At 41.6% G+C, this 14,267-nt stretch overlaps 1 protein-coding gene across 1 annotated transcript in view; it reads right to left on the reverse strand.

The window, feature by feature from the left end:
- mogat2 (monoacylglycerol O-acyltransferase 2) overlaps positions 1 to 14,267 on the reverse strand; it is a 49,998-nt gene that overhangs the window by 29,363 nt on the left and 6,368 nt on the right. Inside the window, exon 2 of the mRNA XM_062974478.1 lies at positions 4,034 to 4,212. Coding sequence (XP_062830548.1) covers positions 4,034 to 4,212 — 179 coding nt within the window. The remainder of the gene's footprint in view (positions 1 to 4,033; positions 4,213 to 14,267) is intronic.

A 14,267-nucleotide genomic window follows, 5' to 3' on the forward strand; every position in this document is an offset into this window, starting at 1 on the left:
GAGGGCCATGTATAAATATGTGAGGGGAAGTCATAGGGAGGAGGGAGCAAGCTTGTTTTCTGCTGCCCTGCAGACTAGGAACAGCAGCTTCAAACTACAGGAAAGGAGATTCCACCTGAACATCAGGAAGAACTTCTTCACTGTGAGGGCTGTTCAGCAGAGGAACTCTCTGCCCCGGACTGTGGTGGAGGTTCCTCCTTTGGAAGCTTTTAAGCTGAGCATGGATGGCCATCTGTCGGGGGTGCTTTGAATGAGATTTTCCTGCTTCTTGCAGGGGGTTGGACTGGATGGCCCTTGAGGTCAATTTCAACTCTAAGATTCTATGATTCCAAAAGTTCTGCATCTGAAAGATGTTCCATGAATCATTCTCTGCAATGCCACAAATTTGTGAATTGGAGGAAACCTGCACTTGAGAGGCAGAATTCCTATTTTAGGGGAAGATTCCTTCATCCCACCCTGTTCCCTGGAGATATACCCTTGTAATGGCTTCTTCCCTCTTTCAGAAAACACAAGCCTCAATCAGACTGCTAAGCTGATTTCTATACAACTCTAGTTTGATTTTCAAAGAAACATTTGGAGTTGACTTAGACCCTTTCCACACAGCTGAATAAAATCCCATATTATCTGCTTTGAATTGGAATGTTTGGCAGTGTGGACTCAGATAACCCAGTTCAAAGCAGATATTGTAGGATTTTCTGCCTTGATATTCTGGGTTATATGGCTGTGGTGAAAGGCATTTATATAGAGCCAGTCCTTCTGGCTTCACCTGATGAATTCGGTGGAGCTTCCAAAGCTTACATGGCGTATTTTGTGAATTTTTGGCTGGTCCAATAAAGGCTCGCTATTTTATGGATTTGGATATCATTGAAAAAGGATATAGTTGACATGACAGGATGGCATATAATTTCTTGGTACAGTAGAGTCTCACTTATCCAACACTCGCTTATCCAACATTTTGGCTTATCCAACACATTTTTGTACTCAATGTTTGCAATACATTGTGATATTTTGGTGCTAAATTCGTAAATACAGTAATTACTACATAGCATTACTGCGAATTGAACTACTTTTTCTGTCAAATTTGTTTTGGTGCTTAATTTGTAAAATCATAATCTAATTTGATGTTTAATAGGCTTTTCCTTAATCCCTCCTTATTATCCAAGATATTCACTTATCCAACATTTTGCTGGCCCGTTTAGCTTGGATAAGTGAGACTCTACTGTAGTTGGAAAGTGCCATCTGCTGGTGTGATGGAGCACAGCAGGGCTCTAGAATCCATTTTGGAACTAAAAGAAAGGATAAAACAGTTGGTCAACGAAGGCTGAGGCTAAATTGCCATATACGTCATGCAGTTTGGAACAACATTATATGGTCAATGTGATCATTACAATGCAGTTCAGTGCAGGTACGCTGTAATATATGGTGCTACACTGACTGTATAATGCCGTTCCAAACTGTATTCCAAAAACTGCTCTCCTTTGACGATTACATGACAAGGCATGACTCAATAGGAAAGACTGATGTTTGAAAAGGTAGAAATCCATAGGGAAAAGAGGGAAACATTCCAGATAGAGAGACTTAAGGAAACCACAGATGCTTTGAGTCTGCAAGACCTGAGCGAAGCTGTTGAGGAGAGGATCATAGAATCAGAGTTGGAAGAGACTACGTGGGCCATTAAGTCCAAAACCCTGCCATGCAGGAAAAGCACAATCATGGTGGATGCCTCACCTCCAAGAGGTCCTTGGACCAAAATGTGGCCTTGAAGCCCACAATGGTTGCTCACAACTGTGGCAGACACTCATTCATTGGAGGTTTTCAAACAGAGATTGGATGCTTTAACTTGAGATTAGTGAATTTGCAGAAGATTGGATTAGGTCAACCCATTGGTTTCTTCCAACAGTGTGGCTGGAATCCCATCTTATGCATGTGTAAAAAGCCTTAGGTGGCAAAGTGTGTTAAAGCGCTGAGCTGCTGAACTTGCAAACTGAAAGGTCCCAGGTTCAAATCCAGGGAGCAGAGTGAGTGCCCGCTGTTAGCTCCAGCTTCTGCCAACCTAGCAGTTTGAAAACATGCAAATGTGAGTAGATCAATAGGTACCGCTCCGGCAGGAAAGTAACAGCATTCCATGGAGTTATGCCAGCCACATGACCTTGGAGGTGTCTATGGACAACGGCAGCTCTTCGGCTTAGAAACGGAGATGAGTACTAACCCCCAGAGTCAGACACGACTGGACTTAATGTCAGGGGAAACCTTTACCTTTACTTTAAAAAGCCACAATGGATGGACTATAATTCTGGAGACCAGATTTTCACTCTTTACTAAGAAATGAAAATCCACTCAGTGATTCTGGGTGAGTTATATGCTCTCAGCCCTAGAAAAGTCATAAGTTTGCCTTAAGTTGGAAATTGTTGCACTGGAGCCCTGAAGCCTCTTTTCACCACAAACCACACACTGTGCAGATAATCCAATGTAAAGGTTTATTAAAAACAGAGTATAATAAAAGCTGAATATATGAAAAGCAAGCAAATATTAAAAAGGAATGAAAGTTCACTGGGTTATGTCCATAAGAGTCAAGAGTCCCCAAAAATCTCTTCAGAAAAAGTATCTAAGACAAACCAGCAAAATATGCAAGAACGGGGCACATGGATCCAAGGCAGACAAAACTATGCCATTCTAAGGCAAGGTACATGAATACCAGACAGATAAAACCATACCTCGCAAAACCAGAGCACAGAAACAGCTTGACACTTGATTACATGAATTCCACGGCTCTTCCCAAGAGGTCTATACGTGAACACAGTGTTGCTCTTGTTGTGGTAATCTCTGAGCGGTTAGACTCAATTTAACCCTCTCTGGGGGAGATTCCACCAAAATCAGCAGAGTAGCAAAAGCAAAGTTTTCAAATGCAGCAGTTACTTACACGGGGTGAGCAAGAGAAGCCTTTGTCTATTTAGGATTGCAATGGACTGCAGAGTCTCAGTAAAAGTTCAAAAAGTATTTATTCAGGTAAAAAGAACTCCATTGTAGATAGAAAGGCTTGGGAGCTGTCTAGTTACTCTAGACTGGTTTCTAAGGAAAAATAAGAAAGGAAAAATAACAAACATCTAAATAGTTACATCTTGCCAGGAGAGATGGCAAGATGCTTCTTGTTAGCTAGAAGAACAAAGGGAGAAGAGAGAACCGAAATAGTTCCAACCTCATGGTCCAGTTTATTGGGGCCATAAAAGACATTCTGACCAATGGGAAGTTAGTGTCCCTAAAGATTTACATTTTTGCTAACTTCAAAGTAAGGGATGTGACGTACACAGGATAGAGTGAAACACAGTAAAGCCTGCCTAGTCATGCTTTGGAAACAGGGAAAGGATTCCCTCAATCTAACTCTATCATCTACCTAACTACATCTAGACTTGAGTAGTCCAGGATGATTCCCAACAGCTCTCACAATGATTGTATCAACATGAACCATGTTTAAAACCCCCAAATCCCTCCCATGAGATCACTTCATTTGCACCTGGTTTCCTTATCTCTGAGCTGGCAGGAGAAGTGTCTTTAATTGTCAATCCTGTTGGCGTAGGTCTAATCTCTCTGACCTCGACAAACACTTGTTTTCACCAATTTCCTCGGACAACACTTCAGGTAGGTTCACCTAGGAATAGTCTTCACCATTCTCTGGGAACGACCAGTTGAAACCAAAACATTGCTGCTGGAAGAGTCCAAAACACTTCCTTCTGGGCCCTCTGAAACTCTCACAGCATCCCCAGCCTCATCTTCTGGACACTCAGAAGCTGACCAGACCACAACAGAAATGGCTTAAAGACACACATCAACCCATATATAAGAAGCGGGATATTTTTGTCCGAGATACAACACATTCAGTTGGCTGTCATGAAATGTGTAATAAGTCATGCATCCAGCTGGGCATTGGATGACAAATGTTGCCACCCAACCTTGAGTTTCACAACACAAATTTAGATGTAGGCTATGCCACCCTGATGTAGGGTCATAGACATTGATTTGGTGATGCTTCGCTTACCGTGATGGGGAAGTAGTCCTTCATATATCTCCAGACAACCAAGTTTCGAATCATATTGATCTTCCTGCCACCGTTGCGCGGACTGTCCCAATCGTAGGCCCACCATGCTCCGTAAAGCACACTGATCAACCAGAAGCGGGTGAAGACCAGGCCAATGAAGATCACAATGCACAACGGAGCTGTTGAGGGAACGACAGTCTTTCAGAAAATGCCATGCCCTTGATATAAGGTGTATGAGAACGAATCTGCTTATAAAGTTTGATGCCACTTGTGTCATTGCATCTTCCTACAAAACCCTGGCATTGGGTGAGGCAGAGCGCTCTGGAAGTTCTCAGCAAGAGCAAAGGAACTGTCCAAAGTCCTGAACTCTGTTCCTCAAATATATTACAAAAGATTGTATACAATTACCTTAAAGCAGGCATGGGATAGTTTCAGCCATCCAGATGTTTTGGACGTCAACTCCCACATAACATCTGGAGGGCCAGAGTTTGCCCATGCCTGCAGTAAAGTTATATGAAGGTGTAAATGAGGCATAAATGAATGCTGTGTTTGAGTTGAGTCCCATCCTCAAGATATCTCATTATATACTGTGTTTCCCCGAAAATAAGACAGTGTCTTATATTAATTTTTGCTCCCAAAGATGCACTAGGTCTTATTTTCAGGGGATGTCTTATTTTTCCATGAAGAAGAATTCGCATTTATTGTTGAACTAAAAAAATGAACATTTATTATATGCTGTACAGTAGTCATCACAAACCAGCATAACCAGACAAACTGTGAATCCTATCAAGAATTTCTTGTTACTACCATTATTTCCATGTACAACTGGTATGTACATTTACCGATCCTGCATGCTCTGGTGTTCTGTTTGTCAGGCGCTGGGCATGCTTCCAAACAAAAACTTTGCTAGGTCTTACTTTCGGGGGAAGCCTTATATTTAGCAATTCAGCAAAACTTCTACTAGGTCTTATTTTCCGGGGATGTCTTATTTTTGGGGAAACAGAGTACATACAGTAGGCACTGCTCATTTTCAGGTTCCAGTGTTGCGAATTTAATTATTGATTTTATTAATATGGGGTCTCTAGGAATCTCTAGCAACTTCAGTGTGACTATGGTCAGCATTTTCAGGAAGCTGACCAACAGTTGAGTTCGAGGACCAAGATAACTATATTCATTCTATACTGTAGAATAGATGCACCTGAGAGATCTGAAGGTAAATCCAGCATCCAACTTGCAAAGAGGATGTTACTTCAGAGTTAATGAACCACTTGGCTATGGAATCTTGAGATTTGTAGTTTGAGGCACCAGAACTCTTTGGCAGGGAAGGCTAAAGACCTGTTAAAACTACAGCTTCCATTATTCCACAGCACTGAGCCATGGCAATTCAAGTGGTGTCAAACTGCATTAGTTCTACAGTGCAGATGCACCCCTTGTAGACATGGATGACAAAGCTATCCGAAGCACACAAAAACATTATAATTGTGGATGAGTAACATTTCAAGCATTGATTCAATGCCAGTTCCTTCGGCTGCGTTGTTTTATGACTGGTGAAAACCCAAAGTGCATCTTATTAGCTGATAGCATGACCTTGTTCTCGGTCGAATTGACTGATGATTAATCAAGGCAGAGATTAAATCTCACATCATTCCCTCAATGGCAGATGGCAGCTTCTATATACTGGGATGGAGAATCTGCTCTGGGTTTTAGCCCAAATCTGAAAGGAGAAATCTATCAGGATTGTCTCATGCTCTCTTAGGACTATAATACCTTGGATAAATAATAATAATAATAATAATAATAATAATAATAATAATAATAATAATAACGACAACAACAACAACAACAACAACAACAACAACAACAACAACAGGTGTACTGTGTATATCCACATTACATTCTGTATAACACATTACAATTACCAAAATGTATCAGCTATCTACTTATATGGTTTATTGATCATAAATGAGATATCACATAGGGTTGTTGTGAATTTTCCGGGCTGTATGACTATGTTACAGAAGCATTCTTTCCTGACATTGGCAGGCATCCTAAGAGGTTGTGAGGTCTGTTGGAAACTAGGCAAGTGAGGTTTAAGGTAAAGGTAAAGGTTTTCCCCTGACGTAAAGTCCAGTCGTGACCGACTCTGGGGGTTGGTGCTCATCTCCCTTTCTAAGCTGAAGAACCGGCATTGTCCATAGACACCTCCAAGGTCATGTGGCCATAGGCATGACTGCATGGCGCGCCGTTACCTTCCCGCCGGAGCGGTACCTATTGATCTACTCACATTTGGCATGTTTTTGAACTGCTAGGTTGGCAGGAGCTGGGGCTAACAGCGGGCGCTCATTCCGTTCCCGGGATTTGAACCTGGCACCTTTTGGTCCGCAAGTTCAGATGCTCAGTGCTTTAACACACTGTGCCACCAGTGAGGTTTAAAATGTCCAAGATGGGAGAAAGAACTTTTATCTGCTTGAGCCAAGTGTGAATGTTGCCATTGGCCAGCTTGATTAGCAGGGAATAGTCTGGCTGCTTCCTGCCTGTGGGAATCCTTTGTTGGTAGGTGTTATCACAAATAATATGCTGTGTCCAGGTTGGTTCATCCAGTGCTCTGCTATGGCTGACCTTCTCTGGTTGACTTAGTCTGCAGTGCTTTTCATGTTCCTTGATTTGTGTTTGGGCAATGCTGCTATATTTGGTGGTCCTTCTGTAGACTTGTCCACAGCTGCATGGTGTACGGTAGACTCCTGCAAAGGTGAGAGGATCGCTTTTGTCTTTGGCTGAACATAGCATTTTCTTAATGAGTCTGTTTGTAGGTTGTGTTTCTTCCTCAGCTTCCCTATGCAGTCATGTATGATAAGTCAATGTATGATAAGAACACTTTTCCTTTGGGTGGATCTTTGTCTTTACTCTCACGGCTTCTTCTTGGCCTTGAGTTTTTATGAAGGTATCTATCCGTGTGTGCAGGTTTTCTGTAAACTGTGTGACCCAATTGCTGATTGAGTTTGTAGATGACTAGGATATCTAGAAATGGCAGTTTTCCTTCATTTTTTTCCATAGTGAATTAAATGTTTGGGTGGATGCTCTTGAGGTGGTTCAGGAACCTGTTGAGTTCTTCTCCATGGCTCCAAATGGTGAAGGTGTCAACCATATATCTGAATCACGTAGACGGCCTTTTTGTTGCTTGTTTCTCAAAATGTTCCATGTAGAAATTTACTATGATCGGGCTGAGAGGGATCCCCATGACTACTCCATCTTTCTGTTCCTAGATTCATTGTCCCACTGGAAGTAGATACTTTAATGCTTTTATGTGTAATAGAGATGTTGAGCTTAACAGCAAATAATGGCTTGGTAGTAGCCTGGTACAGGCAAAATCTCATTAGTTAAGAATGGAGGCTTATCTTGTTAGGCTGAGTTATAGGCTTTGTTATGGCAGTAAAGTAACTAAAATGTCTTTCTCATGTGAAAGCCTGGGAGAATGAGAGCTGAAGATGTTTTAAAATACCTGGGGAATAGTATGGGGTTATTTTTATATGAGATCATTTCATTAATGTATTGTGAAAACTTAATACAAATTAATTTTAAAAATGTGTGGCTGCTTCTTATGCCAACGTGACCCCCAGCTTTCTGCATACAAGGTCCTTTTGTCTGTTTGGACAAAAGGGATGCTCAATGCTCATTTTGGTGCAAACTGTCACCTCTCTTTCATTAGCAGCTTGCTGAAAAATGCCAGCTTTTCCCAGAAAGAAACTAGAAAAAAAAGTCTCTGGAGTCCTGACATCACAAGCTTGTCTGAGGCCAGCTGCCAGACCTTTGCGTGCTAAGAGGGCTAAGCAATTGCCTACTGTGAGAATGAATCAGCTCTTCCATTCTCTTCCTTCGCACTGTTCATCTGGGCAGCCTCCGAGGCCTAGGCTTCATCTCCATAGCCATGGCAACAACACACAGCAGCCGCCACGGAGCCCATCTGCTAATGGGCAGAATGGTTGGCACAGAAGCCCTGGCTGCCAGGCAAACAGAGGGATCCTTTGAGCCACAAGGCAGACTGGCAAACCTGCATCTTGAGCACAAAAAGAAGGCACAAGCAATGTCAGTTCTGTGGACTACAAATCCAGAAACGCTCAATTGCCATAAGCATAAGCTCTTACGGCAAGGAATGATTGGGCACACCTGTCAATGAGCACACCTGGAATACTATGCCCAGTTCTGAGTATAACAATTCAAGAACGATATTGACAAGGTGGAAGATGTTGTTGCACCTCAGGTTAGCTTCCCCTTTCTAAAGACACCATGCTGTACACAGAACGTAGTCTTTTGTAGTTTATTAGAAAATAGGGAAAAGATGAGCTTTGCAACTCCTTCCTCACAAAACTCTGCCACTTGCGTCCTCAACCACTTGTTTCCAACAATAAAAGGGGGGTGGTGGCTGGCAACGCAGCGTTTTGGCGATGATGCGCAGCTGCGGGTAGGGGTGACCAGCTGGTTGAGGATGCAAGCGGCAGAGTTTTGTGGGGAAGGAGTTGCCAAGCTCATTCATTGCTATGTTAAGTGCCTAGATTTGAATGGCGACTACGTGAGATGTGGTATTTGGGTGTGGCTTTCAACTGCATATGGTAAATGTTTTCTCCTATACTTTGTTCATTTTTAATTCCAAAATGTAATCTAATTTCTGGATAGCCCTCGTAGATAGATAGATAGATAGATAGATAGATAGATAGATAGATAGATAGACAGACAGACAGACAGACAGACAGACAGACAGACAGACAGACAGACAGATATTCCTGGAGTTAAACTTTAAAAATATGCCTGTTAAGACTTACATGTAAATTCAACTTAAGAACAGACCTACAGAACCTATCTTGTTGGTAACATGGGGACTGCCTGTACTGATATACAATACAGCTTGAGTGCATTATTGGGCCAATGTAGACTTCACTTCACTTCACTTTATTTCTTAATTAATCGCTCTCCACCAGAGTGCTCTGAGCGACTTAGACCCGTATGATGCATTTCAGTTCCAGCCAAAATCATTCACAGTGTTGAATCTTGTAGCCAAAATAGATTCAGTACCTTGGACAGATCTAGCTGATGTGGTAGAGCACTGTGTTCCCAAACTCTTATCTTCCAGTTCCTTGGGACTTTAGCTCCCAGAGTTCTTGATCACTGGCCAAGGCAGATGTTAGCTTCTGGTAGCTAAAGACCAAAACCCATGGAGAGCTAGAGTTTGGAAATTACTGGTAGACTATATTTCCCCATGTGAGCCTTTCCGAACCCTGATGTTCTCAGGAGAGACCCTTTTCTCAGTCCCACCACCTTTGAAGGTGAGAACACAAGGCTCTTCTTGGTGGCTGCTCCTCAACTCTGGAACTCCCTTCCAAAGGAAGCCAGAATAACCCTCTTTGCTATCCTTACCTTTTTATTCCTGCACACTTTCTAAATATAATCTTTTTAAAGAACGGGAATTTAAAGGAGTGCTGTATTGTGTATAAAAATATTGTGGTATTTTAATAGGTTTCAAATAAAAATACCTCTTCAGGAATTTTCTAGGGTGACTTTATAGTAATGGTTCGATTGGGTTCACTCTTATACAGTTTCCTGTTCCTACAGTAAGCTCAGGAGTCATAATCTCTGCAGATATGGGAGCTGTACTGTATCTCAAGCATAGTTTCTGCCTATCTGGCAAGACGCTTTATTACTTAATTGTGGTAATTATTTCAAAATGCAAATATGATTTCTTCCCTTCTCTATGTTTGGTGATGCCTTTGTAGCCACATTACATGCATCAGAAGAGACACCAGGACTGAAAGGAGATCCATTGTTGGTTATTGACTGTAATGCTTAAGCAGAACCTCCATATTCAGAGAAATAATAATAATACGTACCATATAACAAAATCTGAAAAATGTTCTGTTCCTGGTTCGAAAATGTTATTTCCTCTTTAAATACATTGTACTTACTTTGTTATACTCTAGAAACATAGTTTTTGTGTTTTCCACAAACTATGCTGAATTGGCTGAGACTGGGTGAGATATTCATTGAAAAACTATAGCAACATTTGCTGCAAGATGTACCACAAAAACAAAGTTTTTTGGAGTTTAATAAATGTTTTCCATGTGTTTATGATAGAACCAATTAAGAAATGTCATTTATAGCACAGGAACAAAAATTGTATTACAATAGTATACAATGCCCTCAATATTATGAAGCCAAAGAGCTGGGATGGGTGCGAGGGTTGCAGCGTTTTGCAGCATCCCAGAGGCATCTGAAGACTATTGGAATCAGATTCCTTGGGCCAAAAGGCCACTGATAATCTCTTCCTATCTCCAGCTTGCGTTTCCCCCCTTTTCTCCTCTATTCCTTTGTCTCCAATAAGCACACTGTGCTCAGATGTTTGCCAGCCATGCCTTGAGCTTCCTACAGCCCTGATTTCCTTTCCCAAGAGTTACGCCGTCACCTTGGCAACTGCAAACGGGTTTCTCCCTTGAGTTGTCTGCATGAGCCAAAATGCTTCTTTTGCTCTGTCGAGCCATAGCTTCACACATACTTCTACTATCAGGATGCATAATATTCTGGGCATCCAGCTGTCTGGGCCCAGATCCAATATCTGCTCAGCTACTGGCTGCCAGGCACAGAATTCACCTCCATGTGCAATATTTTGTGACCATCCTCAATCCAAAAGCAGACAGGGGTGAAGCTTCTTTCATAGTGTCACACCTCAGGTTAGCTTCACCTTGCTAAAATACACCAGGCTGCACATAGGTTATAGTCTTTTGTAGTTTATTGGAAATAGGGGAAAAGATAGTTCTTAAAAGTCAAAAGTTCAGTTCCAAAAGATAGTTGCAAAACAAGGCTGCAAGAAATAATCCAAAGAAACACTTGGCAAGAAACGAAGTCCTTTCAGTACATGACAAAGTAGTGTTCGACAAGCTCTGACTCTCCTAGGTTTCAGGAAAGCAGTGAAGACATGGCTATGTACTCAAGCGTTCAAGGAGTAACATCTGAGGTTGATATGACGTGAATCAAGGTGCAGACGAAGGTGTTAGTGGATGAATTTAACTATACATGCATTTTAAATTTTATAATTCACTAGCTGTGCCCAGCCATGCGTTGCTGTGTCGTTGTCTGGTGGTGTTGGTGAGAAATTGTTGAGGTAGTGGTGGTATTGAATGTCTGTTGTATGGTTGTCTTTATGTTTAGTATGCACACTGAAGTGGATTATATGGCAGTGTGGAGTCAAGATAATCCAGTTCAAAGCAGATAATATAAGATTCTAAATGGGTTATATAGCTGTTTGGAAGGGCCTTGAGTCTACACTGCCATATAATCCAGTTAAAATCTGATAATCTGTGGAAGAGGCCTAAGTGAGGCCTAACTGTGCCTGTCCCCTGGGCTGAGTGAGTTGCTAGGAGACCTAGTGGGTGGAGCTTAGCCTTCAAACTAGCAGCAATTGGATAAAATCTATTATTCCTCTCCCTGTAATTAGGACTTTATTTTTCTTTTCTTTTTGTTGTATCAACCTAGAGGCATGAATGATGGGTTGTGTTGTCAAATTTCGAGGTTGGGGGGCCTGTAGTTTTGTTGTTTTGTCCGCTGCCCTGATGCCATCACTCTTTTATATATATATATATAGATTGGTTTTATAGAGTCTAATTAGTTTTAATTGATGTGGTGTTTATTAATATGTCATTGTTTTATTGAATGTATTTTGGGCAATGTAATTTGCCGACTGTTGTAAGCTGCCCTGAGTCCCTCCGAGTGAGAAAAGTGGGGTAAAAATGATGTAAATAAATAAATAAATAAATAAATGAGCGATAATACATCAAGGCTACAAGATAACCCAGGAAAGCAGAACTTGTTTCTTGATTCAAAGAGACATTGCTTTGACAAAGATTCCTCTCTCAGCAGACTGTTTTAATAGCATAAAAATGAAGGCATTCCTTTGCCCTTTGACTTCTCTCTTATTTGCTATTCTAAGACTTCTGCGAACCCCCCTAAATTCCAAGCGGCTGGCCCGGTCCAGAGATGCTGTATCGTCAAGGCCAAACTGCTTGTTAGTGTTATCAGGCTGGGAGCTGCTCTCCCTTCCTGCTTCTTGCACCTGTGAAACATCAGCATCAACAACACCATTTCCTCCCATGGGAAAGCCTCCCTGTTCCCCATCTTCCACAGCAGGAACACCCTGCACCTGGATCCCATAATTCCCATCAGAGTCATCTTGAAACTCATCCTGAGTATCCTGAACCTGAATCCCTTCAACTTGAACCTGTATTCCAAAATCCTCATCAGAGTCACTCTGAGGCTGAGTCACAACACATAGTTATGTACCAGATGCATGCCTTGTGATCTCTATGTTAGAAATGTTAAACATTAACTAGGTATTTTTAATTACAAAAATGTGAGTCAAGCACTGAAAGAGTTAAATAAGCTAGTGTCGCCCAAGCCAAAGCCTGTTAGAGTGTGGGCCAAAGCTAGTGAGAAGTGTTAAAATGCCTCAGTGTTACTCAGCCTCTGTGCGAGAAGGCCATTGTGTGAGTAGGCTTCAGTATGAAGTAGGCCTCACTGTGAGAGAAGGCCTGGTGTGAGAAGAAGCTCCAGTGTGAAGGCTGCTGTGTGTAAACCTAATGTGTGAAGCTCCAGGTTAAAGTGTTCCTCTATAAAGCTACTGTGTGAAGCTCCTGTGTAAATTCGATGTGAGAGAAGGCTCTGTGAGAGCGAAGCTGTTTATCTACATGAGAAAGAAGCCCAGCATGGAAGGAAAGAAGAATGTATAAAGAACTTTATTTATGTTATGGAAACCTTGTTTTTGGAAATATCACAACCACATTATTTTGCTATAAAGAAAAGCCTCCTAAGGAAGAGATAACATTGTTCTGTGTGTTTTTGTTCTTTTTAAGACTTTAGACTATTGGTGCTGCTAATAAGTTACTCTGCTAGACGTTTATGGGGGGGGGGAGTGTCTTTTGTTTATAAGTTTATTACTCATCCAACACTTTATACCAGGCATGGGCAAACTTTTGCCCTTCAAGTGTTTTGGACTTGAACTGAGGCTGTCAGGAATTGTGGGAGTTCAAGTCCAAAACATCTGGAGAGCCGAGGTTTGCTCATGCCTCCTCTGTACCCACAGGACTGTTTCTTATGGTTTCATTTACACACAAAATAGAAATTTTCTAGGTCTTCCAGGAGATTGTATGACACATTTCCTCCAGAAGTTACCATAATAGCCCGTTGGAGGAACTTGGAAATTCCTAGCAATTATACCTCGCAATGAGTTTCTAGCTTTCTTACCTTCAAGGCAACATCAAGTAATGCATTTCAACACAGTTCACCATTATTGTTATTTTCTTGTTTGCATGCTAAATTCAGGAACGTATCCCTCCATGAATAGCAGGTTCATAAAGTAGTTTGTCATGCAAGTAAAGAAAGTGCATTTCCCACATTTCCCCAAATATAGAACTCAACAGTGGCTTGTTGTTGTTCATTGCCATCAAAGTTTACTTTGATTATGGTGACCTTATGAATCAGGGCGATTGGAATAATTTCCAATTGGCAAGAAGGTCAGATCACCCCATCTGTTTAACTTGTATGCTGTCTATCATACATAAAACAGGATTAGATTTGGAGGAAAGAAGCATGAAAAATGAAAGAAAGAACATCAACAATCTACGACAGGGGTCCTTAAACTAAGGTCATTGACCTGGCCCCTGTCTTAAACTTTAGACTTAGGGTTGACCTAAGTCTTTGGAGGTCTCTTTGCTTACTTATGGCCTTATGAGATCGTCTAGATGGTCTTTGAAGGACTCGTTGCTACAGCCTTATGAGACCATCTAGATGGCTTTTGGAGGTGACTTTCCTTACCTATGGTTCTATGAGACAGTCTAAATGGCCTTTGGGAGACCCTTTCCTTACCTATGGTCTTATGAAACCATCTAGATGGTCTTTGAAGGTCCCTTTCCTTATCTATGGTTTTCTAGTGGCCTTATGAGATCATCTAGATAGCCTTTGAGGGTCCCTTTCCTTACCCATGGTCTTATGAGACCATCTAGATGGTCTTTGGAGGTCTCTTTACTTGCCTATGGTCTTATGAGATCGTCTAGATGGTCTTTGGAGGTCTCTTTGCTTACCTATGGTCTTATGAGACCATCTAGATGGTCTTTGGGGGACCCTTTCTTTACCTATGGTCTTATGAAACCATCTTAGATGGTCTTTGAGGGTCCCTTATCTATGGTCTTCTAGTGGC

The sequence above is a fragment of the Anolis carolinensis genome, chromosome 3 (genome assembly GCF_035594765.1).
Source record: "Anolis carolinensis isolate JA03-04 chromosome 3, rAnoCar3.1.pri, whole genome shotgun sequence".
NCBI lineage: Eukaryota > Metazoa > Chordata > Lepidosauria > Squamata > Dactyloidae > Anolis > Anolis carolinensis.